The sequence below is a fragment of the Halichoerus grypus genome, chromosome 3, assembly GCF_964656455.1.
Source record: "Halichoerus grypus chromosome 3, mHalGry1.hap1.1, whole genome shotgun sequence".
Taxonomy (NCBI): Eukaryota; Metazoa; Chordata; class Mammalia; order Carnivora; family Phocidae; genus Halichoerus; species Halichoerus grypus.
The window spans coordinates 182633394-182659659 of NC_135714.1; the positions used below are offsets into that span (position 1 = coordinate 182633394).

The window sequence follows — 26266 nt, forward strand, 5'->3', positions numbered from 1 at the left end:
ATTCGAAAGACTTAGTGCCTTGGGAAAGCAGAGCAATTCTTCATTTGCCCAAATGACTCCCTTCTCCAAGGAAGCTAGGGCATTGGTGTTGTATATGTGTTTCAGAAGGGAATTTTATAAGACCCCTTTAGAAGTGTACCTCAGCTGGAGAGATTGCTCAAGAAAGGAGCATGGGGCTTATCTGACAAATGGCCAAACAGTAAATCTCTCCTTTTTCTTGGTAGAGTTAAAGCTAGTGTTTTCTTCTGGCAAACGTCTCTACTTATTGAAAGTTGGTTTTATGGGAACTGCTATAGAGAGAACCCTAGTTCAAGAGCATCCTAGGAACATCTATTTACTGGATATTGACTGGAAAAGAAACCTCATCTACTGGACAAATGCCCAGGGACAGCTATTCTGCTCAAGTGGCTATTCAGGAGAAAAGCGAGAGATTTGGACAGAGCACACAGGTAAGCTGTGTGGCTATTTTGGATTTTCCTCTTTATTTTCTGGCTCTAAAATTAATGAGAGCCAAAAAAAAAAAAAAAACCACAAACAAAAAACTAGCTGTTCCTGATCTGAATCAACCTTAATGCCAAAGAATGGTTTTAAAGTAATTTAAATATGAACTATCTGACTTACCCTTTTACTTACAAAAGGTGCACAGGCTGTTAAAAGGCTACCATGATTTGGGAAATCCTAAGGTCAGTGGTAAATTTTTGAAATTCAATTCTATTTTTCTGGCCTTAAGTTTGGGTAGGATAGAAATAGACCTTAAATATTTCAATTTTGCATTGCAGATTTTTCTTGCACTAATTTAGAAGTGATTTGCAATGCAGATTTCTGAGGGAACTAGCAAGATATCTTCTTATTGTGGTAATATATACTTTCTCTCCTCTCCCACACTGCTGAATGGCACAGCCCACCCTTATCGCCCTGTACTCCACCTAAAGGCAAACACCTACTTTATAAAAGAGAACATGAGGCTAGAGCTCTAGGCTGAGTAATTTGATTTCTGAATGTCTGGGCCCTGGGTACTCTAAGTACCAGTGATATGCTTTACTACAAGAAGCGCCATATTGAAATGCGTGTTCCTGAGACATCCTTCAGAGCAGTAGACTCTACCGAGTCCTGTGGGCAAGCACAATGCCTGGCACCTAAGAACTTCCAATACCCGTCCCGGAGAACTTTCAGGAAAAAGTGAAATGGGCAGCGTTCTTGAAATACATCTGATGGCTGTCTGAGGAAACTCGTGATCTTGAATTTCTTCCCATTTCTTCCCACCAATTAAAATGCCACCTTCACTCCACTGGCTAATCTTAGCCAATAGGTTTCTGTGTTACAGTGATCACATCAAGGATTTGTAAGGGACTGGCAATTTCATTTGAGCTGGCTTCTACTGTGGAATGTTGAGTCCCTGTGATAGGTGGCTCTGAAATAATAGAAAATATATAGGTCTCTGTCCCTGGTTACTGGCACAGAGTTCCTAAGACCTTTGTAACTTCCTAAGTGATAGCATCAGACACAGAGCTCCCCTAAGTCCTTTGGAATTTTCTAGGTGATAGGAAGAGCTTGGTTTGAATGAGGCAATTTTGGTGGGGTCTGCAGTGCAGTGCAAAATTGAATTTAAGGTCCATTTCTACATTATCCAGACTTAAGGCCAGAACAAATTTAAAAACCTTACCACTGACCCTGGGAGGTTGTTTACCAGAAAGACCAAGCCACGGCTAGAATCTTAGAACTTTCAGCCCCACACCCTGTTCGCTGGAGAGGGGAGAGGGGCTGGAAATGGAATCAGTGATCAGCCATGCCTATGTGATGAAGCCTCCATGAAATCCCCAAAGTAGGTGGTTCAGCGAGCTGGGTTGGTGAACACATCCATATGCTGGGAGGGTGGTATTCCCCATCTCCATGGGAACAGAAGCTCCTACTTGTGGGCCCTTTGGATGTTGCCCTGTGGATCTCTTTGTCCAGCTGTTTATCTGTATCTCTTATGAAATCAACCAGTAAATATGTTTCCCTCAGTTCTGTGAGCAGCAAATCCTCAAACTCAAGGGGTTTGTAGGAACCCCGATTTAGAGCCAGTAGATCAGAATGCAGGTGACAACCAGACTTGTGGTTGGCATCAGAAGTGGGGGCAGTCTTGGGACAGAACCCGTGGGCTCTGATGCCAGCTCTAGGAGGACAGGGTCAGAACTGAATTGTGGGACATTTGGCTAGTGTTGCAGAATTGCTTGGTGTGGGGACCCCCCCCACACACCCACATCTGGTGTCAGAAGTGTTGGAGGAGTAAAGGTGCCGCACGGGTGTGTTTTTTCCTGTACAGTGGCTGAAAGCGTGACAAAGCCAGGCAGGCCCTTCACAGAAGGGATCAGGCTGGTTACTACCTATCAGGACCTGTTTGCAGATCTCAGGACCTCCTTACAACCCATGAGCATGCAGCTTTCAGCTTATCCTTATATTAGAGGGTGCTAATATCAGTGTTTTCTCTTTTTTTTAAAAAAAAAAGATTTATTTGAGAGAGAGATCGAGCACACATGGCAGGGAGGGCCACAGGGAACGAGATGCATAAGCAGACTCTGTGCTGAGCATGGAGCCCGACGTGGGGCTCTATATCATGACCCCAAGATCACAACCTGAGCCAAAACCAAGAGTCGGATGCTTAACTGACTCTGCCATCCAGGCACCCTGGCGTTTCCTCTTGAATAAGTTAATCTTGTCCTCATTGAAAAGTGTAGCTGGGAAATACAGAGGAGGTTGCTAATAAAAAATGGGAGGACTTCAAAATTCTGTTTTAGGCAAGAGTTCATGTCTTTAAGAACCTGCATAGAATTGCTCAAAGAACATTCTGTGTCCCGACAACTGGCCATTCAACCTTGAATCCGCACAGCACTAGTGAGATCTAATGCCAGGGAGAACTTGTCTTCTGTGCGGATGGCAGAGCCCAAAGGAGAAGAGAGAAGCTGAACTGGGTGTGGCCAGTCCGTTCTTACTAACTGGCCAACCTCAAGTCCCTTCTTTTCTAGAGTGACTTAAGGAATGTGCGGGACAACTCTGTGCAAGTTCCTCCACGTGAAAACATGAGGAATAGTAAGACCTCCCACCCTAACACTCAGGCAGTGGGAAGAACTAGAACACACGAATCCTGTGTGCACAGACTTCTCCATTCTGCTACCCATGCCCCAGCTTTGTGCCTCGTCTGTTTGTCCACCTCCCTCGTAGTTAACATTTGAGTTCTGAAATAGGTCCCAGCACACTACAGGGTATTCTATTAAGACCCAGCTCTCTGGGGGGTGGGGGATGTGCGCATAGATACGTTATATATGTTTGTAATAAAGCTTACTGATATAAAGGTTGTAACAATTTACAAATAACAAAATATACAACGTCCTTTGTTGTAAATTTCATATAGCTACATGATTTTCAGATTGGCTACAGATCCAAGAATTCAGAATAAAAAAGCAGTTTATAGTTCAATCAAAATTTAACAAAATCCAACCATGAATACATGCTTGATTGCGATCTGATTTGGCAAGGAGTCGCTGCCATTGCTGAGTGAATACAGTCCTGCTGTAATGTTATTTGACACTTGTTTCCATAAACAAGCGAGAAGTGCACCAGTGAAAACTAATTGGAATGAGTTTATTGACCCAAAGGACTTATTTGTCGATTTGGATAATTGTTTTCAAATACTAGGAAAATGTTTTCCCCAACTTTTGTGGTCTTTAAAATGTCATGGCCATAGGTGGAACTTACGTGAGTTTAATTTGCAATATTAACATTTTTCCTCTGCCACTTAAGTCCAGGCCAGGGGTTGTCGGCCTCTTTCTAGAAAAGGCCAGACGGTAACTACAGTTAACTATTTCAGGCTACTCGGGCACTCTGCCATTGTATCTGCAAAGGAGCCAACGACCATATGTGCACGAATGACCATGGTGTGTTCCCCCGGAATTTACAAAAACACACCGCAGGCTGGAATTGGCCCAAGAGCCATTGTTTGTCAGTCCCTGGTCTAGAAAACAAAACCGAAAACAAATCAAGCCCTGATATGGAGTGTTTGCCAATGGCTCTGGTTAAAAATACACCCACAGTGCCAGGTTTCAAGTTCCCAATGTAATGTCACTTTACGTGGGGTTAGGAAGGGGTGTGCGGTAGCAAAATGCAGGAATGTGAGGACTGGAGTATTTTCGTTTCAAATGTGATTAAGTTGATGTAATCTAGTTTTAATAATGATTATACCGGACAGCAAGCTTGCAGCGTTCCTGAATTTAACAACTGGCCATTCCAGCACATCGCTCTAAGATAACGGATGCTCTCCTAAGCTCTTCATAGGTACGAACTCTAATCCTCAAAACTGAGAGAAGCACTGTCCCAACCAGGCATTTGCAGAAACTGAGGCATAGTAATTAGCTGACACCTTATTTTGGAATGTGCTTCAAAAATGGCAATCTGACTTGCTAGCCTAATACTGCTCTAACTTTTATGCTATAGCACACCCCAGGGTAGGTACTACGTAGCTGAGACCCACTTGTGCAGCTCTAGTGGGCCAGGATGGGAGTAGGGAGTGCTTGGTGGGTTAGTGCCCACGTCTGTTACACTTAAAAGCTACCACTTTGTGGCTTTCACATACTTGGTCCCTACCCTATCTCTGTCTTCTAGCTGTAGGTCTCCTCATTATCCATCCACTCTACCGGTGACCTTTCATACCACTGTTGTGGTGACACTTTACCCAGTCTCTGCTTTCCCATAGCAATTTCAGTTCTAGCCACTGGGCATATCATTGATTGATTTTCATACTTAACTGACAAAAAGGGAGGTGAATCCAAAGTTGCAGGTCTGCATGCAAACGTAAGCATTGCCACTTAGATGTCTAACTTCTAAAAGGCGGTGGATATCTCCCTCACCAGCTGGTTGTGAGGATCACGTGGGCTCGTATGAGAGATAAGGTGCTGGAACCAGAGTAAGCATGATGGGACTCCTCATGTGAATGAGGGATGTAGACTTGTTAGGGACCAGGCTTTGCATCTCTTTAAGCATCTTCTATCCTTGACCCAAAACGTTAAGACCATGCACGAATGTATTTGAATGTCCTTTCTAATGGGAGTTCCTTTCTCCCCTCACAGTCTGCTCAGCAAATGTGGACATACCCACGGGGAACTTGTACTGGGTGCCCTGTGACCGAAGCGCTATCCAGAAGACTAGGATCCCTGGCCCAGACACCCGGACCCTCTACAGAACAGGCAGCATTATACTGCCTCTTCTTCTCGATTGGCCAAAGAGAGTGCTCTACTGGGTAGAAAGTGGGAAACACTTGCAAAGTATGACTCTCGATGGCAAAACCAGACAGCAAGTCTGGACAGGCACCTGGACGGCGGACACCCACATGGCCTTAGACCTTGGCTCGTCTAGCATCCTCTGGACGACCAAAGGGTCAGGTAAGCGCGACACAGAGCAGTGCGGTTGGAAGAAGCTGGGGGAGTGGTGGTGGTAAGGCTCGTTTCAGCATGAGGATCGCTGTCGGTCCTAGAACTAGCTAGACCTCGGCTCAAAATCTGGTTTTCATAGTTACAGCTTGGGCACACGTCCCTCAGCTCAAACTCGGTTTCCTTTGTAAGTCTAGATTTCTGACTTGAGAGGTAGAAAACTGCAGAGCTAACATATACTTAGTCGCTTTTTGTTCGGAATGTGTTTCTGTCTCCATGAGTAGAAGTAATAGACCCAAACTTGCATTGCAAATGAAACAGAGGTGCTTTAGGTGCACTGGATATCAGATACGACTTCTACCCTGATGGTCTCCTCCAGAAGCCACCTCCAATGGCTGGTGGCTGTGTGCAGGCGACCGAGCGTGTTGGCACACCGCCTGGGAGACAGGAATGGCACGCCTGACGCTTCCATGCGGCAGATCTCACGTTCCTGGAGCTTTAAACACTTCCTGGGACTATCTTTAACTACAAAACTAAAACCTACAAAACTCGATAGGAAGAATCTGTGCTTATTATCAGTGGGGCTCACTGACCCTTAATCGAGGGCTACCCATGCCCCCTGTCACGGGTCACTTGTTCTCTGTCAGCTTGTAAGCACTTGACTCTTCCTTAGGGTTGCAAAGTCTGAGTCTCCTAAAAAATAGAACGTACACTTTGAACAAAACCTGGAGTGACGGCATTATAGCGGCTCACGAGCCCTACCTGGTGACCGTGCACAGGGGAGCCCTCCTGCTGTGGGACAGGAGGACGCCGGAGCCCTTCGCGGTGTCCAAAGAGCCGTACGTGAGGAAAATGATCATCCTGGCAGAGAATCAGCAGGTTTCAGGCGAGTCTTCCTCTGTGGGGTTCTTCTTTGAAATCCACTTTCTCTGCCTCTCGCCTGTGTGTTTTCAGAGGATAAAATCCTGGGTATCTTTGTACTGGCAGTTGTCCTGAGCCACAGTGCAGCAGGCCTTCTCCCTAACTTGGCCTTATCCTGGAGGAGTAAGAATCGGATACCTTTCTCAAAGTTGCTAAATGACACAAGACCCCAGGCAAAACTCCCAGAAGTTTGCCCACCATAACCCCTTTGGGGAGTCCTCTCGCATGTTAGCACCTTAAACCTCTTAATCTGATGGTAAAGAGATCCATTTAATTTGTCTAAAGCACTTATCCGAACAGATTTTACCGAGGAACCCCCATGGTCTTAACGTTTTAGGTCAAGGATAGAAGATGCTTAGAGAGATGCGGCAGCATCTCGCCGAGGATCCTTTGCGAAACCATTCTGGGGCTGTGGATACCAACCAGGACAAGCAGTCCTTCCGGCTGTTGAAGCTGCACCCGTAGTTCAGATTACCCTGCTTACAGCTGCTTTTTTTTTTTTTTCCCTCTTCACATAAGCCTTTGGCCTGGCGCCAAAAAATCGGATCCTGGATCTTGAGGCAGACAAAGCAGAAATCCTATCACAGGATCCGGGGGGCTTTGTTATAGGGTATAACAGGAAGCCAGACAGAACAAGTCCCTGTCTGCAGAAACTTTATTTATTTATTTATTAAAGATTTTATTTGCCTGACAGACACAGCGAGAGAGGGAACACAAGCAGGGGGAGTGGGAGAGGGAGAAGCAGGCTTCCCGCGGAGCAGGGAGCCCGATGGGGGCTGATCCCAGGACCCTGGGATCATGACCTGAGCTGAAGGCAGACTGAGACTTAACAGTTGAGCCACCCAGGCGCCCAAAACTTTACTTTTCCTTCCTAGCAGATAGCATCAGGCAGTGAGAAGAAGTTATTGGGCTTGAAGGAGAAAACAATTTGCCCAAATAGGAAGCCATTAGATGATGGGCCGATGGACCACATCTCACCTAAGGATCTAGGCTTTGAGGCCATTTCACTTTTTTCTTCCTACGAGGTAGATACATGTAGCTGCCCAGCCCCAAAATGGTTTTTGGAGGAGGGGGACAGTAGAAGCCCATCTCTGGTGCCGAGACCGCGGGGCCTGCCTCACTGAAGCCACCGTTTATTGTAGATCCTGAGCTTGAAGAGGCAGCTGCAGGCGGTCCTCCCCCCGCACTTCCTATAGCACTCCCGCTGCTTTGCACCCCATCCTCTGTCCCCTGTCGGAACGGGGAGGGATGTGTTTCTCAGGAGTACCTCTGCGATGGCAAGCCGGACTGTCAGGACGGCTCGGACGAAGGGGACTGTTTCCGGTTCTGCAACAGACCAGGTCTGTCTCTGTGCCAGGAATGCTGATTCAGCTCTGGGCACGTGGCGTTGATCACAATCACCCTCGCTTCTCCTTAATTGTCGTAGCTGAAGGTCCCAGTCTGTCAGATTACAGACTCTGCCAGTGTCCATGTTATCACAGTTAAGTCAGATGTTTTACCAGGTGTAATTTTTAACTATTGCTTCCTTGCCTCCTCACATTCGCTTAAGTGTTCCAATATTTGCCTCTCTAAAGGCTGAGCCATAAACCGACCTGAATGGACCACTTAGAACAGATTTGGCAGTGTTTTTCAACAAGCTGTTAAAGTCACCAAACCAATATGAGCCCTTATTGCTTGAACAACCTCGTTCAGCTTGCGAATTTAATTGACTTGAGCACTTTATTAAAGCTTGTTTATGGATTAGATAAGCTATAGAGCTCGAACAGTTAGGATGCAGTCCGCCTACCCCTCAAAGTCCAGGATGAGGGTGAGTTAATCTAACTTTAAACCTTCAGTGGGACTGAGTAGATGGCACGAGCCCTTGGTCCTTTCCACTTAAGGGGTCTTCCAGTGTCTGAACAGAAACCAGTGCATCGAGGAGAAATACCACTGCGACGGGGCTCAGCAGTGCTCGGATGGGTCTGATGAGCTGGGCTGCTGGAAGCCCACTGAAGATTGTTCTTTACGTTGTGACAACAAGACCCGCTGTATCCCCAAGAGCTGGCTGTGTGATGGCAATGCAGACTGTTCTGACAAGAGAGATGAGCAAGGATGCGGTAAGTACCGTGCAACTCATTTGTGGTAGGTTATGTTCTACGGGGTTGCCACCAACCCTGAATGAACAGATATCACATCATTGCTCATAGGAAAAATATAAGGTGAGGTTTCTGAGAATCTCTCGTGATGATATTTTTGTCAACTAATCAACATATAATCTTGTTTTAGGTGTATTGCTGTTTAAAGACTACTTGATATACGTATTGTTGACTCATTAACATTGAAGTCACAGCCAACAGCATTATAACTCCTGCCCGAACAAAGCTTAACACATGTATTCGCTCTGTAAGGCAGCTCACAGGCATCTCGCACTAGGAACGCGAGAGAGCGTTTCCGCACTACCCTTGGGGGCCCTTTCCAACTGCAGAATCCCCCTAAAGTACAACGTGGGAAGTATGGCTCTAAATAGACCACAGAAAGGACACTTGTTTGCAGTGTGAGGACTGAAACGAGAAGGCAGAGCGTTGCCTTGTTCCATCTCAACTGGAAACGTGCGCTAGGCAACGCAAGTGTTTTGCTGCTTTGTGTATGCTTATCCTCAAATGACCGTGAAAGTGTGGGAGCATAGATTTGGGGGGAGGGTTACGAATTTTGGCAAGTAGGTGAATGTGCAAATAATGAATCTGCAGATAACGAAGATGGACTGTCCTTACCACGAAGTTAGCAGACTGGGATGAAAGGGTCTGAGTTGGAGGGCTATTGGAGTTCATGGTACAAGACTTCCCTCTCTGTAACGAGATTCCTATTAGTGGAAAACCAGTCTACTTGACACAATGTTTCTTGAGCTAGAATCGACCATCTTGAAGATTTTAATTTTGATCCTAGGTCTTCTCATGTGGTGGGCCGTCCTTATTTTTAGATGTGATTGCTTTCCCCTCTTGTCAATGGGATACTCAATCTTTCTTTTTAGTCTTCCCAGTGACCTGTTTCAAGAACCTTAATCACATTGTAAGAATAGGGTAGAAGAGAGAATTTGGAGAGTTGAAGTGGGAAGAGGAGGAGGCTGGGTGAAGTACCATGATAGATTTGAATACGGAGGCCACTGGGTAGCCAGACAATATCAGTGCACTCGGACTTACGAGAACATCAGGAGGAGAGGCAGGAGGGAACCCCAAGGATAATTTACTTTTCAGTGCGTATTTATGGTTTTGCCTAGGACCTGAGCTTTTTTTCTTGAGCCAAGTCAAGCAACTTCTGTCTGTAGGAACTGAGCCCAAGAACATAACATGTAGGGTATGCTGGATGTCATGAGAGACTTTCTCTCCTCATGGATGATGTTAAGGTCCTGGAGAAGAGCCCTACTCCTCACCCTATCCCGGTGTCCTACGTGTGTCCCCTGCCTGTCCCCGCCGCCCTCATTCTCCAAGATGGGGTTTTTCTGGGCTAGCTTAGTAGGCCTTTTCTGGCCTAACACTATTCAAACCACCTTTGAGGGCTGGGGTTTAGTTCCCCAGGTGACAGCAGAAGACTGGAGAGTCTTCACAACGTTTCACATGTCTTCAGATGGCTTCCACATCTGGCTGAGTTCTTACTTAAAGCTTTGTTTTCCAGTTCATGCAGAATGCAGCGCCCTGGAATTTCGATGCGAGAATGGCCAGTGCATCTCGAACTCTCTGCGCTGCGATGGGAACCGAGACTGTGTGGACCACTCCGACGAGGACGGCTGTCCTGGGGCCTGGCCGCTGCGGTGCCCGTTGGGGGAGGTGAAGTGCCGGGGGAGTGGAGAGTGCGTGCCCGCCACATGGCTCTGTGACCGGGACTTTGACTGTGAAGACGGGACCGATGAGCAGGTAGCGCACCCTTCTTCAGAAAAACTGATTTCTCCTCACAACCGCAACATGTGCCTTCCTTATAGAAAATGTGAGAAAACCCAAGAACAGAGAAGGCTCTCATCCCTACTGCCCAGAAAACCACTCGTCATGACAACAAAGTGTCCAGAGTGATAAGAGCTCTTGTCGAAAGACAAACGTTTAAGAGGTTTTTATTGTAGGTTTGCAAGGGTTAGGTCTTCATGGCCGTGGTGTAAATGTCCCCCCAGAGATCTGCTCTGAAGCTCTGCTTCCCCATCACTGAGAAGTGCGCTGACCCTGCCACGCTGTGGGACATGCAGCCTGGCTTGAGTCCTGATGCTTGCGTTTGACCTGAAGAAAGTACTAACTCCCTCATGTTCTACTTCCTCATCTGTCAAATGGGTAGGAGATAGGCCTCGTGGTGCCTGAGGGGTTGAGAATGCATCTAAAGGTTCGGGGCTGTTAGCAGGGGCACAGATAGCCCCTCCCCTCCTCTAGTACATCCTGCCCCAGAGCTGAGTGTCCAAGTCAGGAGAGGTGCGAAGGATGCCGTAACGTTTAATGTGCTAGGGGCGGTTTTGAAATGGCAAAGGAATTCTTTTTTTTTTAAGATTTTATTTATTTATTTGAGAGAGAGAGAGCGCGCACATGAGCAGGGGCAGAGGGAGAGGGAGAGGCAGAGGGAGAAGCAGGGAGCCTGATGCAGGACTCGATCCCAGGACCCTGAGATCATGATCTGAGCTGAAGGCAGACGCTTCACCAACTGAGCCACCCAGGCGCCCCCAAATGGCAAAGGAATTCTAAAGAAGGGTTCCAAGAGCACATTCTTATGCCTGGATTTCTCAAATGAAGATGTCTTGGTTTGACAAAATAAGACCTTTCTTTTCACTTCACAGCCAGGTTCGCTTTCCTAGACCTCCTCACCTAAACTCTGGCTGCTGAAAACGTTTTTCTGAGTCTTGGGGCTTTCTCTGGCCTTGTTGCAGAAGGGACTCGAGCGTTGTCTTGTAAGCCAGGCTCGTTCTCCCTCCGAGAACCCCATCCTGGGCTCTGAGTGCGGGTGTCGCTGACCCAGTCACTGTCCCCTCAGGACTGTGACCCGGAGGAGCTTCGCTGTGGCCCCAGGCAGTGGTCCTGTGCCGGCGGAGACCAGTGCGTGCCTGGCATGTGGCGCTGTGACGGGCAGAGAGACTGTGAGGACGGCAGTGACGAGGCTGGGTGTAAGCGCGGGGACGCCCACTGAGGGGGGGGGGGGCTTCCAGGGGCGCGGGCTGCTTGCTTCCTCTAGGCCTGAGAAGCCGGCTCAGCCAGCAAGTGCCACCGGCCCTGACATCCCTTCCCTGACCAGGATGGAGGTGCCTTGACTCCATCCTTGCCGTGGGAGGGATGTTCAGGGTGGCAGGGAGCAGACTGTAAAAGTGGAAAGTCATCCTCTGCAGGCCCCCCCGCGAAGTGCCAGAGCTCTGAGTTCCAGTGCCGCTCCCACGGCTGCCTTGCCCTCCGCCTGGTGTGTGACGGGAAGGAGGACTGTGCCGACGGCTCCGATGAAGGTGGAACGTGCTCGCCGTCAGCATGCCGCCGGGCGCGGTGTCCCCACGCCTGCTACCAGTCCCCGCACGGGCCTGTGAGTTCATGCGGCCAGGCTCACCAGCAGCTGTCAACTTGGTTTAGTGACGGGGGCAACCTCGTCAGTCAGGCTGGCCCCCACTGCTCGTGAGGCCCTGAGTCTTACGTGGCTGAGCTGTCCTGATCGGTCCTCTCGTGTCCGCGGAGCCCTTCCTGGCTCCTTCTGAGTCCCGTCAGGTTCCTTCCCTGTGTCATGTCTCCTGGAGTTTTACCACCCAGCCTCCAGAAGCCCTGCTGCTGTGAGCTCCGGGCGACACTTGGGACTAAGCCACACGTTTTTGTGGATGTCTCTTCCGTATGTGTATTTGGAATGTGACCAGCCCTTAAATCGAGGACTGGCCCCGTGTTCTGGTCTAGCATTATTAGCTGGCTGAACATCGTGAACTTAGCTCTGATGGGCAAGTAGAAGGAAACAGTGTTCTCACGTCTGATCACGGTAACGTCTCTGTTGGCGGGCAGCCCGTTCAGTTCAGTCTCCTCGCCTCTTATCAATTCTGCTGGGGTTCTAGGTGTCCTGGGCTGAACTTGGATCCCTTCGTTAACTCAGGACCCACGGTGGTGGCCAGGGTGTGAGGTGTGCGGCAGCGTTGACAAGACCGAGAGAATGATGGTATTTTAAGTGAAATCGGTTCTAAGAACTTTTTTGTTTTGAGCTGCTGAAATCAAGCTCATCGCCATGTGCTTTTAATAGCAAGGTCAGGCCTTTTCATCAAGGTTATGTCTCAGTGTCTTCAGGAAGTCTTAATGTTTTTGAAACCCATTCAGGTATGTGCTTGTGAGCAAGGCTTCGAGCTGGGGAGCAGTGGCCAGGTCTGCCAAGATGTGGACGAGTGCGAGAAGCCGGGTAGTGAGCCTTGCAGTCAGACCTGTGTCAATACCCAGGGCTCCTACAGCTGCACCTGTCACCCTGGCTACTCACTGGAGCCCGATGGCCACACCTGTAAAGCGACAGGTAAGCTGGAACTGGGATATCTCCTAAGCCCTGGGTCAGGAACTTCGAAGTCCTGAATCTCCCAGGAATACAAATGCAACCCTTCTTTCTCAAGTCTTAAATGCTCCCGCCTGCTTTCTGTCTGCCGAGCAAGCCTAGCACATTCTCCAGATTCCCTTTTTAAAGGCAGCAGTTCAGATGGAATTAGATCTGAAGGTGTCGACAGATAAGCCATCATGATGACAGAACCACGACTCTGGTCCCTGTAGCCACAGGTCAGCCTTACCTCAAGTTAGAATAAATGTCAGAAGTCTTGATAAGCCCTTCTTTCCAGCCCGCCTACGCTTACATACTTAGTTAGAAATGGTTTTGTTTTTTTTTTTTCCAATTTATGCTACTCATGCCTTGATTCTAAGTATCTTTAAACTGTGGGTATTAGCACAAGCATCACATCGAGGGGAGAAGCACCAGCCGACTGGTGTCCCAGGTCTGGAAGTGAGAAGGCAAAGACTACTTTGTTCTCTTACTCCTTAGCCAGGGCTCAGTTCAACGTTCAGGCTCCGTAAGGCCACATGCTGAACACAGTTCTTATCTGGCAGGTACTGAACCAATCTTGCTGGTGGCACTTCAGTTCAACCTCCTCCTCTATGGCTTGAGGAGCTTGAAGGAAGACATTCTGGCAACTGTAGACAAGAACGTGATGATTTTCTCTATTGACTATGACTTAGTGGGGCAGAAAGTCTTCTGGACTGATCTCGGTGCAGAAAGCATTAAGTGGATAAGTATGGACACAAAGAAGAAAGGGACCGTGGTGAAGGGTATGTCCCCTGTGTGGGCTTCATCCTACCCTCATGAATGATGCATAACATGAAAAATGGCCGTTAACATTCTAAACATTGATTCAGTGAAATCTTCTTAACTGAAAGGGACCAAGTCCTGCTAGTGGGCTAGAAATGGAAAGCTGCATTGTTACCTCAGTAGACCACGCGAGCCAGCCAAACTGTCAGCCAGTGGCCGTTATTTCTAATGGTCATCTTCCTCTACAAATAGAACCTTGGAGGCACTTAAAGATTGCTCTGATGGAGATGCATATACCAGTTGTAAAATGAATTAACATGGTATTCAAGTCTGATGCCTATGAGCTGAAACCTAGTAAAAGCCATAATGTAACCTAGATCCACATGGTGAATGGTTTCCGCTCTCTCTTCAGGGATAAAGTCAGACTGTATAGCGGTCGACTGGATTGGGAGGAACCTCTACTGGGTGGATGGGACAGCTGGCCAGATTTTGGCAGTTCAGCTGACCGCTGTGTGGAGAGGAAAATCCGAGCACACGATTGTCCTAGATGATGACTTGACTCAACCACGGTCTTTGGCTTTAGATCCCCTAAATGGGTGAGTCTGGGGGTCAAAATGCCAGTCAAGTCTGGTGCTACTTTGGTTGTGTTCCCTCAACACAGAATGAGTAAAAAAAACCTATCTGACTTGACTTTAAAATCTTATGGTGATGTGGGTCAACCATATGTATAGTAATCTTAAAAGCTTCTGATAAAAGTTCTTTATTTCAGTGAGGTGAGATGTAGGTGTTCTCACTTGGTGGCCCACCTGTACTTTCTTCTGTGAAAATAATTCTCCATTCAGAGGTATAATTTTTTATGGCTTTAAATGGCAGGAGGAAGGAGAATGGAACTAGGGATAGGATTTATTTTTTTTTAAGATTTATTTATTTGAGAGAGAGAGAGAAAGTGCAAGCAGGGGGAGGGGCAAAGAGAGAATCCTCAAGCAGGCTCCCCACAGAGTGCAGAGCCCGACGCCTGGCTTGATCCCAGGACCCTGAGATCATGACCTGAGCTGAAATCAAGAGTCGGATGCTTAACTGACTGAACCACCCGGGCGCCCCAGGGTAGTGTTTAATTTACACTAATGTGCTTGGTAGTAGTGGTGGAAATAATTGTGTGTTGTGGTTGAATCTAGGTTCTTGATCCAGAGTCCTTTCTCTTTGGAAAAGGCCAGGAACTTAGAGACAACATTTCCTAGCTGTCAGAGCCAAGCCCTCATTGGCATGGCCATGTGTATATCAAATGTAAGAACAAGATGGAGCAAAACTTAAGACCGAAAGGTGACCCAGATTGGGTACGCTCTATCTGCTTTTCTCACCTTTTCAATACCTTCAACCAGGAATCTGTTACCATGGTCCTCAGAAAATTGACGGTAGTTTCTGAGGCATCTAATGGCCTTGGCTGTGACCAGTATTAAGGTCCGAGGTGCACATCTTCCCATAGAACCAGCCTGCTCTCTCTAGCCCAGGAGAGACTGGCAGGTTCCCTGGCTATTTTCCAGGCCCAGGAACTACTGTATTCCTTGGCTGCTTATAACTGTCATGATATTTTATCCCCAAGTGATGACTAAACAAGCATCATAAGATTTCAAGGGAAACTCTCTTTTACTTCACAATTTCACTTAAGGAATAGACCAAGTCTGAGGAAAAAATAATTGGGTTAGAAATCAGTGGTTTAAGGGATGAATCGATATTGTCTGTGAGGTAATACTTTAAAGCTGACTTTTATCCACACAGGTTAATGTACTGGTCTGAAATCGGAGGAGAACCTCAAATAGAACAAGCTGGGATGGATGGTAGCAGCAGAAAAATCCTCGTCAGTCAAGGTCTTGGCTGGCCAACCAGCATAGCTCTCGACCGGTTGAGCTGGAAGATATTCTGGTCTGATGACAAATTTCACTGTATTGGCTCTGCTAATCTAGATGGTACTGGTGTTCGTGTAAGTATTCCTTGGTATTAGGCTGTGTGTGATGTCTTATGCCTGTACAAAACTCATCCCAGAAACCTCATCATCCCCATTTTAGATGTTGCAGCTAACGCAAATCAAGCACCCCTTTTCAGTCGCTGTGTTCGAAGATGAAGTCTTCTGGTCTGAGATGAAGACGAGAACAGTACAGCGCATGAAGAAGACCACAGGCAAGAACAGAGCTGTCCTCATCAAGCGTTCCCAACAGCCTCATGGACTCAAGGTCTACTGTGTACTCTTCAAAATATCCCCCTAATTCTCCCTGAAAAGGCTACGTGTATGAGCTTCCCAAGTACAAACTGTAGTGACCTCCTCCCATCATGATTAAAAAGCAAGATTTATTCATTTGCTGTTTGTAAGGATTCAGGAATGCATAGTGACATCCAGCTACTCTCTTGCAGATAATGCACGAAGTGCTCCAGCCCAAGTCTCCTAATCCTTGTCTGGACACTGGCTGTTCTCACTTGTGCCTTCTGAGCCCGCGATCCAAGGGGAGCTGTCATTGCCCAGTGGGACTCCTGCTGGCGGATGATGGCATCACCTGTGTTCCGCTGGAGGAGTCTGCATTTCTGTTCCTCATGTTGCCCACAGTTATCATGCAGGTACTGTTCCGTAGCCTTACTCACATGTCTGTGCCTGGGCTGTGGTCTGTTTCAGAACTGAGTAATTAGAATTCTCCAGGCACAGTGATATATATAGTAAGGGCCCTGGCCCTTGGAGTAGTCTTTTTTTTTTTTTTAATTTTTAATTAATCCTTTTAATGTAATCACTACACCCAACGTCAGTCTCAAACTCACGACCCTAAGATCAAGAATTGCATGCTCTACTGATCAAGCCAGCCAGGCGCTCCCCCCCGGCCCCCCCCGGAATATTCTTCAAAAACAACTTAAATTTTAGTATTTGCTGTGTGCTGGGAGCTATCGTGACCAAAATAAAGGGGCTATGTGCTAAAGACTCCTTGAGAACTAGTATGCCAGAGCTAGGTTAGGGATATGAGATATGGTTCATCTAGTGTAGTTGTCCAAGCACCTCACTGATGATATAGAGTAGTTCTAAATCCAAGCAACTCAGCTGGGTTCCTAGCCTGGTGAGGGGGGAAGTACATTTTATGAGGGAACTTTTCTTAAGTCATAGGAGATACCAACAAACAAGTCACTTCTAACTTCTACTATATAGAGGATTTATCAACTTGGGCACTTTAAAATGACAAATGTTGGGGTTGGAGGATTGACTTCAGTTTCAGTAAGATACTACTAGTAGAGTTTCATTTAAAGGGGAGGGCCTTTCATATATAAATGTAGCCAAACAACACATTGTACACCTTAAACTTAGACAAATGTTATTATGTCAATTATAGCTTAAACACTTACAAAAGAAAGGGGAGGGCATTTAACAAAGGAGTCAATCTTTGAAACATGTGGATTCAAGGACTTTTGGGTGCTTAAAACTCCAGGAAGGGAGAGAAATAATGGCTATCTCTTTTTAGATGATAAATTCAGGTTTTCATATATTCTAAATATTGTCACATTAATGCAAAATCAAGATGAAGAATTACACTAGATTCAGCTGGTGCCACCCACCTAATTTTTTTCCCCATAGATTTATCTGAAAAATCTAGAAGCTTTACTAGGACAACCAACTTTACCAGAACATAGGATACTTCCCTTTACCAATGTGAAACAGCTTGCATCCCTGGACTACATAGTCCAGGAAAAGGCTCTCTACCTTTCAGAGTTGGATAATGGTGATATCAGGCTACTGAGGCTCAAAGAATCTGGAAAACTCTCTTGGAGGAAAATCATATCTGTGGAGGGAACAGTGATCGACCTTGCTGTGGACTGGTTGAGTGGAAACATATATTGGATTGACAGTGAGAATCCTCACATCAATGTAGCTTCCTCAAAAGGCCAGTATCCCACTGTCCTGGTCAGTGAAAATCTCTACCGCCCAACCTCTGTCGCGCTGCACCCACCCTCTGCAGTCATGTGCTTTGTGGACCTGGGTGCCCAGGATGATGGTAGGCGTGGGTCCAGCATTGAATGTGCCTCCATGGACGGCAGCAGGAGGAAGGTGCTGTGGCAGAACTCCCAGGTCCCTGAGGGCCTGACCTTTTCAGATTCGGGAACCCGAGTTTACTGGGCTGATACTGGTAAGCAATTATAACACACCCTAACCGTGAGTCTGAAGGACTTTGACCAGAGTGAAATAGTGACATTCTGCTTTCTGGTCTTCAGCCATGACTTTGAACAGCTTTTAGGTCTGAGTTTACATATTCTACACCACCTTCCAAACAAACCCAGTGATTCCCCATTCTGAGTAGAATGTAATAGCCCGAAGAATCATACAGGTGTCCCTTTGCGAAGGAATAAAATCGAGAACTTAACAAATGTGCATGAGCAAATCTTTGGTGTATCACTGTTAGAGTAGAGTGAATGAAGAACTGTCCTTCAGAAAACACATGGTAGACAATGTCCTCCTGGAGGGGAGGCAAGACAAGATGCAAAGAGCTGTAGGATAGAGTGGAGCTGTGCAGGCTAAGTGAAATTAACTGAGCCTCTCTTTCCAGGGAGAGGACTCATAGAGAGTATTCAACAAGATGGCTCTAGATACAGAGTGGACCGCAGAGGAATTGAGGGCCTTACCTTCTTTACATTTGGCCAAGGCATGATGTTCTGGATGACAATTGATGATGGTAGGTCTTATTCAACTTCTGATTGTCTTTGTGATCTGAATTTACTCTTGGGTCTCTAAAGCGAATCTGCTAATGCCTAGCACTGATCTTTGGCAAGGTCTTTCTTCTGGAAGAATAATTAAGCAACTTCCCTAATCTAACAAGTATGTGTAACAGGGATTCTATGACTTGGGGAAGCTTTGACTTATTTGGTCATTCTTTATCTATGAAGATGCTTAATCCTGTTCTGCCTGAGATTTCTGGCTTTCATCTGAGGCGCTCTTCTTTAGACATTGTGATGTGGTACCGAGAGAACTGGGCCAGGAATTGGAACCAGGTAGTGTAACTGCGCTGTCAGTTAGTAGCTATAACAGCTTACCTGTAAAATGAGGACAGTACCTGTCTCACTTGACTCAGTACATATACTAGGTGAACTACAGAATATTCTGTACTTGCAGGGTATTACTAGTATTTAAAGAGATTTGCCTAAACAACAGTGTTCTAGTATGTTGTTTCTGGCTAGAGTCTAGATTTGGTGAAACTGGAAAATGCTATTTAAAATCTATCTCTTTAATATTTCCAAATGCTGGTCCATTGACCAGTTGGGCACAATTGCAAAAACAAGTTGTCAGATCCTACCCCCAGAGGTGCTAATTTATTAGGTATGTGGTGAGACCTTTGCTAACTGTTTTAAAATCCACTGGTGACACTTATTGCAGAAAGCCATTTTCATATATGTTCTAGAACAATGTTTAAAATCATTACCCATCATTTGCATGGACTACATTTAGGTGTCTCATGTCCTAATTATCTATCTTTGTATATCTGGATGTATATGAATGCTCAACATAACTTACACTTGACTTTATTTTAGAGGAAAGCATAGAACTAGTTTTCTTTGTCTTGAAATTTCTTCCCAGAAAAAAAAATTTAGAAAAACACATTTCTCTTCTGTAAAACCCTTGTTATTCAACTGGAGTTTCTGCAGATGGGTGACGGTTTTCATAGTGAGCAATTTTCTTTGCACAGGAAGTTGTCTTAAAATTTGCTTTTCTTAAAAGTATTTAAAATTTGCTTTTCTTAATGATTGTTCACTGGCTTTTGTTTCAGCCCAGATCACTAAAGTTTGGTACAGCAAGGCAGAACTTTCAGAAAACCAGTGGTTCCAAATAGACCAGGAGATTGTGGATTTAAAAGTTTATAGTAAACTTCGTCAACAGGGTAAGCAACTTTGCAATGATTAAAACAACACTGAAGCCTGCTGAATTTCCCCGTGAAGGGGATCCTCTGTCTCCTGCAATATCTCCTTGAAATGGCTTTGTATTTCCCACTAAATTATTTCTCTGGCAAGTTCTTACAGATCTGCATAACTCTCTTGTCTTTATGCAGTTATATATAGTATAGTTCTGGTATGTAATGAGTCCTGTTACTTTTCTAGGAGACAAAACAGTGGTAAATATTTGGGGCTGGAGTTTGGTATAATTTTAAGTTCTATTGTAGATGGAATTCATCTGTGGTATAATTGAAATCGTCTCTCAGCTCTGCGGTGGAACTAGTCTTTATTCTACTTATTGTCACTTGTATCTACTTGTGATGTTAACTAATCCTTGAAATACCAACTTGGGGGTACTCAGATGTTTTTCTCCAATGTTTGAGTAGAGTGATGATGGGCTTAGTTAAAGTAACAATATACAGTCTTTTCCTAGTCGAGATGAACAGGAACAATGTGAGCTCAAATGTTAACCACATCTACCACTACCATGGATGTTGAGTATATTGGTCTTAACGGCCATGTAGAGTATATTGGTCTTAAGTGAATGCTGCTCCATTTCTTTGTTTTGGAAAGCTAAGCTTTGTAAACTAGTGCTAGTCATGCTTAAACTTCTGAAGTCTTGGCTTTTTGGAGAGAACCTTCTTCAGTGTGATTAATCATCCAAGTGATGATAATCTGTGGCTTAGTTCTGAGAGGCAGAAGGAGGGTCCTTGCCACTCTTGAGGTCTGTTTTATCTGCGCTGTATACATACCTATTCCACAATTTCTGGAATATCTCAAAATAAGACCTTACTAGAAGTTAAAGATCTGAGCCTTGCAGAGCCACGGTCAGCTATACATTTATGGCTGACTTACTACTCAGATTCTTCGGGATAATAGACACCACAGCCTTCATGTTTTCACCTAAAGAGAGCTTTATTTCTAAGACCCTTCTAGTTTTGATATTGGGTGCTTGGTATGAGGGGAAAGGAGAACTCACAATGGGGTCTTGGATGGGCCAGCGTTCAGCTTAATTGTTATTAAGCTGGTCCCTTGTTTGAACTCCCAGCCTTCTAAAGCCATCCTTACCCATGAAGAAGAATCACCGATCACTTGGTACCTTGTTGACCAAAAGGAGTTAAACTGAAAAGCTATCCACTCTGGAAAAAACATTTGGGTCCTGTAACTCTGATAGCGTATTTATAGAACATCTGCAAAAGACCCTTCTGAAACCATCTAAATCAATGGGTTTTTTTGGGGGTCGATCCACAGGTAGTAACGGCTGCTCAAAAGACAATGGAGGCTGCCGCCATATGTGTTTACCCAACCCTGAAGGAGTGACTTGTAAATGTCCCAGTGGGCACTACTTGGCTAACATAAGCAAATGTGTTGAAGCTGTCCCGTGCTCTGAGCCGTCCCAGTCCTGTAAGGATGGTCAGAAGTGCATTTCCATGGAGCAAGTTTGTGATGGTCATGCTGACTGTCTGGATGGATCTGATGAGCTGAGCTGTGAGTAATTCCTATCTAGGAGCCCACTGTTCATCACCATATATGACATACTTTGAATATTTAATGAAATAATTCTTAATATCTCAATCTAATTCTTAGTATCTAGTTATATAATATTCCTGAAGCTTTTATCCTCTTAATCATTGCCTTTTATTACTGGCATTTTTGAACTGAACAATATAAAACTTCTAACTATGGGCAATTGGCTGTAGATTACATGGACGCCTTCTGGAAAGCTAATGTGCTCTCTGATTCAGTTTTAGAATGGGCAATATGATAGCTCCAAAGGGCTCAACAGTTTGTATGTTGTCTGAAGTAGCACTTATTTAACTAGATTTGATTCTGTCCATTTAAATTGATCACATAGTGAGCATAGCCCAGGAGGAGGGGGTGGGGTAAATGATTTAACCTGTCTTGGTTCGGTTCCCCCTTTTTAATATGGAAATAGCACTTTCTAGGGGCGCCTCGGGTGGCTCAGTCGTTAAGCATCTGCCTTCGGCTCAGGTCATGATCCCAGGGTCCTGGGATCGAGCCCCACGTCGGGCTCCCTGCTCCGCGGGGAGCCTGCTTCTCCCTCTCCCAGTCCCTCTGCTTGTGTTCCTGCTCTCGCTATCTCTCTCTGTCAAATAAATAAATAAAATCTTAAAAAAAAAGAAATAGCACTTTCTAACTCAAAGAGTTACGGAATACAAGAGAGTGTGAATAAAACTGCCATATTAGCACATACCATTGTCAAGTGACTTCCTAAATGCTGGCTAGTAGATGGTTGTTACAGAAATGCTGCTGCCGAATACCGCCTTCATGGAGGGGTGTTGTCATGGCCAGTCAGCTGAGCAACTGTGATATCCAATTCTCTGGTAGTCACTATCCTCAAATTCTACACCACTCCAGCGGTAGCCAAGTCATGTAAGCCGTGGAATTGAAGAAACCGTGGGCTCAGCCCCGAGACTTCTCATAACTAGTAAGGAAACAAACTAGAAAAGGAATCTTACAGTGAAGAGTGCTTACCGACTTCTCAACTTAAATCCTCATCTTCCTCAAAGCTGAGGAGTTGGAATACAAGTTGTTCCCCCTAATGACTTCATCTTAAATAGAAAAATTAATAGATTTCGATTCCCAGAGTTGATTCTCGTGAATGAGGGTGGTTTTCTCAGAAGCCCCATGTTATAGTGACTCTAGGAGGCAGGTCAGTGAGTGAGAAATGGATCGCCATCCCCATCTGGTTTTAGTTTAGAACTAAACCGGAAGCCTAACCCACCCTCACATGCTCTCCCATCCTGATGACCAGGAGTTGGCTCTACTCCTCAATAAGTATTTCACGCTGACTTGGACATGAAACTTTTTCGGGGGGGATGGTACTGAGCATATAAAGCTAGACTGCCTTCCTCTGTATATACCCAACTGTCAAGGACCCCAAACTGCCCAGCAGTGGAAACGCTCCTGTAACACCAGCTTGAGGCAGAGGCAGCGGGTGGTTTTACTGGTAACACTGCTGCCTTCCCTCCCCGTAGTTTGGTCTTTGGTATTTCCGTATGGAACGATGCTTGTGCCAACAATGATGGGAGATAGGGTCTTACACGCAAACCTAACTTTCAGATTGTCGGTTAGAAGCATCCTGTTGCCTACTCCCTCCTGCCCATTACTGCCACCAAATCTGGTCCAAGATTTGCAGCTTATAGATCTTGTGAAACCAGCAGTTTACTTGGACTAAAAAAAAAAAAAAAAAAAAAAAAAATTATATTTACAGATAAACATACATCTTAAAAATCTTTCTAGATATTTACCACTTAGACCTACCATACTATGCTTTATAGAAGAGAATATTTTTGTAGCTGAGGGAATCTGCTATGGCTAAAACTGGACATACCATCATTTAAAAATAGAGTGGTATGATAGACTGGTCCCGACACCAAACATTTTAAGTGCCTTAGGATATGCAGTTTTTTCAAATATGTTTTTAATAGCTTTTTGGTTGGCCAAAAGGTAATGGTAATGATTTGATGATTTCATAAATTCAAACTTATCTGGTTAAGTCTTCTAGAGTTCTTGTTCTTCCGAAATCCTTTTTAACTGACAAATATGTGTATATACCCACACTCATACCTGTTTCTGTAGGTACCTATCCAGATAAAACCCATTCAACACCAACATCTAAAAATGCAGAGGCTGGAAAAAGGTCGACTCCAAAAGCTGCCCTACCTCTCCAAGCTACCAAGTCCACCAAGGCTAGATATCCGGGTCCAGAAGGGATGAGTTATCCTGTCAGAAAAACATTAATCCCTCCAATTCCTGCTAGAGAAAGCAAGACCCCAGAAACCAAGGAAAAAGGCGAGCTTGTGCAGCCCAAGGACTCACAGAGGGCAAAACATCTGCCCTGTAGCACGGATTTCTGTAACGGGAGGGGAATCTGCACAGTGGTAGGCGAGCTGAGGAAGTGCCGCTGTCTGATGGAATATGGCGGGGAGTTCTGTGAAGAGCCAGCTCATGGACCTGCCCCTGGCTACATCGCCCTCAGCTTAACCATTGTCTTACCAGTTGTGCTAGTCGCTCTGGGAGCATTTGTCTGTTTCAGAAGGGAACGCAAATTAAAAAGGTGAGCAGCTCTTAATGTCCTCATGGGAGAGTTCATTTCAAAGAAGGCTTATAGGATTAGTGGGGTTAGAGGTATGACTCTTCCCCTAAGAACCTGTCCTCTGAGGAAAGATTTAGGGGATGAAGCAGATGACCCGGAGAGACAACAGAGGCCACCTCTTTGAGCCCCGGGACAAATGCTATTGTAAGGGATAGGAGGCCTTCGTGCAGGTAAAATCTGCCCCAGCAGCAGTCAGTGGCTCAATCACAGATGAAGTGATGGGATTCTTTACCAACGAGGCAGAGTTCGTGCCAGTGACTGGAGAAAAAAATTCAGAGATGGGTTAGTTTGCCGGGGCTGCTATAACGAACACCACAGACTGGGTTTCTTAAACAACGGATTTATTTTCTTCGTTCTGGATGCTGGGAGTCTGAGATCGGTGTGTCTGTGGGATTGGTTTCTCCTTGAATTATAGATGCAGACTTCTCCCTGTGTCTTCACATGGTCTTCCCTCTGTACATGTCTGTGTCCTAATCTCTTCTTATAAGGACACCAGTCATATTGGATTAGGGCCCAAACTGATGAACTCATTTTAACATAATTACCTCTTTAAAGACTCTATCTCCAAAAAAGGGTTACACTCTGAGGTACTCGAGAGTAGGCCTTCAACATACTAATCTGGAGGGGATACAACTCAGCCCATAGCAGGAGGTGAAATGAACTCGGGAAAGATTTAAAGCAAACACATTAAGTTTTGCCCGAGAGCAAGAGAGATTAAAGAAACAAACAAGAATAACAAAATGCTGGCTTAGAGTAGGAATGATGACAAAAGTGGTTTTAGTATAAGAAATTATAGTAACGGAAGACACTGATTAGGTTACACATGCTGGTTAGGGTCCACTCATATGCTGAGAAGGGACATTAAGCAGCCTATGTATCAAGAAATAGAGAGATGTCTCTGTCCAGCACTCACAGACTGAAGAAAAAGGCGAGGAGAAATGGTGTATCTTTGCCCAAGGTAACCCTGGTTAATAGATTACTAATGTTAAGACTGACTGAAATGCTACCCGTGGGGTTTTGATGGTCACCTCAGGTCTCTCTACCACATTAATCTGCTTTCTTAGCTCACCTGCATCCAATCGCCACTAACTTGTCCTTGGATTCTGTTCTGCTTGACCCCAATTAGTAGAGTCCCCCAGTTGAGAAGATGTATTATTTTGGAAGTTAAGTGAATGCCTAGTAACAAATCATAATTGACTCAAGTATCACCCATTCTAGGTCATTTGATTCATTCAAAAGACAGAACATAATTCCCATAACAATAGCCTTTGATAGGGGTTGAGTTGGCCCTTTCCAACCATCCACCCATCCCAGCTTCAACCTCAAGGAACAACTCTTTTTTTTTTTTTTTTTTTTGGAACAACTCTTTTTGACTCTGTTTCTTTGATTCTTAGAAATCGTGCAGCAGCATCAAAAAATTCGACCCGCCATGAAGAAAATGGCCAAGAAGAGGAGAATCTAATGAATAGTGAGACTTTTGTCAACGAAGCCTATGATGAGCAGGTATGCCTGGGAAGTGTCTTTGAGGAAAACAGATTGTGAGATACAGCTAAAGAATGCCCCTTCTGAAAAATCCCAGCTGGTTGAAAGTAGGCAGTGTTAACTTACAGAGCTTTTTGTAATGGGTGAATGATGCTATTATGTGTATCAAATGAATGTTCAGTAACTTGTTTATCTTTAGACTCTGTTCAATCTCTAGTTCAAACCAAAGTGAAATGCACATGAAATAGTAATCAAGACATTCAGCTTTTGGTGAACTTCCACAAGGGGCTCAGTCCTATGGTGGGGTGGGATGTTATTAGGGTTAGTTGGAGTTACCCCTAAAATTATGTCCCCCTGTGATCTCTCCTAACCTCTCCGTCACTCAACCACCTCTGTGTTTTGCTTTGTTTTAATGTAGTGTGTATTCAGGGGCATCTGACTGGCTCAGTCAGTAGAGCATGTGACTCCTGATCTCAGGGTCATGAGTTCAAGCCCCACATTGGGCATAGAGCTTATTTTAAAAAAATAAATCAATAAATAAGAATTTTAAAAAATATATATATATTTATTATATATTATAATATATATTATATATTATATATATATTATATATTATAATACATATAATATATATATATTAAGGGGCACCTGGCTGGCTCAGTCAGTGGAGCATGTGACTCTTGATCTAGAGTTTGTGAGTTCATGCCCCATGTTGTGTATAGAAATTACTTAAAAATAAAATCTTTAAAAACAAAACAAAACCAAAAAAACTATCGTAGTGCATATTCTCTAACTTCAAGTCTCTTTTCCTACAGGAATTGTTAACTTTACAAAGTGACTAACCTGATAAAAAAGGAGCTGAAACATCTCAATAAAAATTGTTTAGACGTTGCACTGTGTACTGTTTTAATGTCTGTAACTATGTGCTGAAATGGTAACTTATTAAAATAACTGCGTTTTAAATGGGAGGAGGTCATCCGGGTGACGGAATAGTCACAGGCGGGGTCCGATTTCAGCCCAGGCTCCGTGTGATTTAGGTGAGGGTTCACCTGCGGAAACTGTCGAAGCCCAGCCTGCCTGGCCCAGTGCTAGTCAGAGGTGCTGGATTTGGATCTTGGCTCTGTCACTAACTTTGAGGTGTACTTAATTG

General features: G+C 45.1%; 1 protein-coding gene across 5 annotated transcripts in view; it reads left to right on the top strand.

Annotated features, from left to right (window-relative positions):
* The window catches only part of LOC118523861 (prolow-density lipoprotein receptor-related protein 1-like), a 39707-nt gene extending 13700 nt beyond the window's left edge, over positions 1-26007 (top strand). For 4 of the 5 annotated variants that reach the window (XM_036073671.2, XM_036073674.2, XM_036073676.2 and 1 more), the window contains 21 exons: positions 225-449; positions 5103-5414; positions 6076-6288; positions 7466-7663; positions 8204-8419; positions 9972-10210; positions 11301-11430; positions 11650-11834; positions 12602-12788; positions 13367-13585; positions 13978-14161; positions 15342-15543; positions 15629-15793; positions 15972-16172; positions 17170-17719; positions 18137-18262; positions 19352-19462; positions 20766-21002; positions 23118-23595; positions 25029-25137; positions 25932-26007. In XM_036073671.2, the coding sequence (XP_035929564.2) occupies positions 225-449; positions 5103-5414; positions 6076-6288; positions 7466-7663; positions 8204-8419; positions 9972-10210; positions 11301-11430; positions 11650-11834; positions 12602-12788; positions 13367-13585; positions 13978-14161; positions 15342-15543; positions 15629-15793; positions 15972-16172; positions 17170-17719; positions 18137-18262; positions 19352-19462; positions 20766-21002; positions 23118-23595; positions 25029-25137; positions 25932-25958 (4514 nt within the window). In that variant the 3' untranslated portion in view covers positions 25959-26007. The remainder of the gene's footprint in view (positions 1-224; positions 450-5102; positions 5415-6075; positions 6289-7465; positions 7664-8203; positions 8420-9971; positions 10211-11300; positions 11431-11649; positions 11835-12601; positions 12789-13366; positions 13586-13977; positions 14162-15341; positions 15544-15628; positions 15794-15971; positions 16173-17169; positions 17720-18136; positions 18263-19351; positions 19463-20765; positions 21003-23117; positions 23596-25028; positions 25138-25931) is intronic. The other variant, XM_036073675.2, reaches the window with a different exon arrangement.
* Positions 26008-26266: the final 259 nt, after the last annotated feature.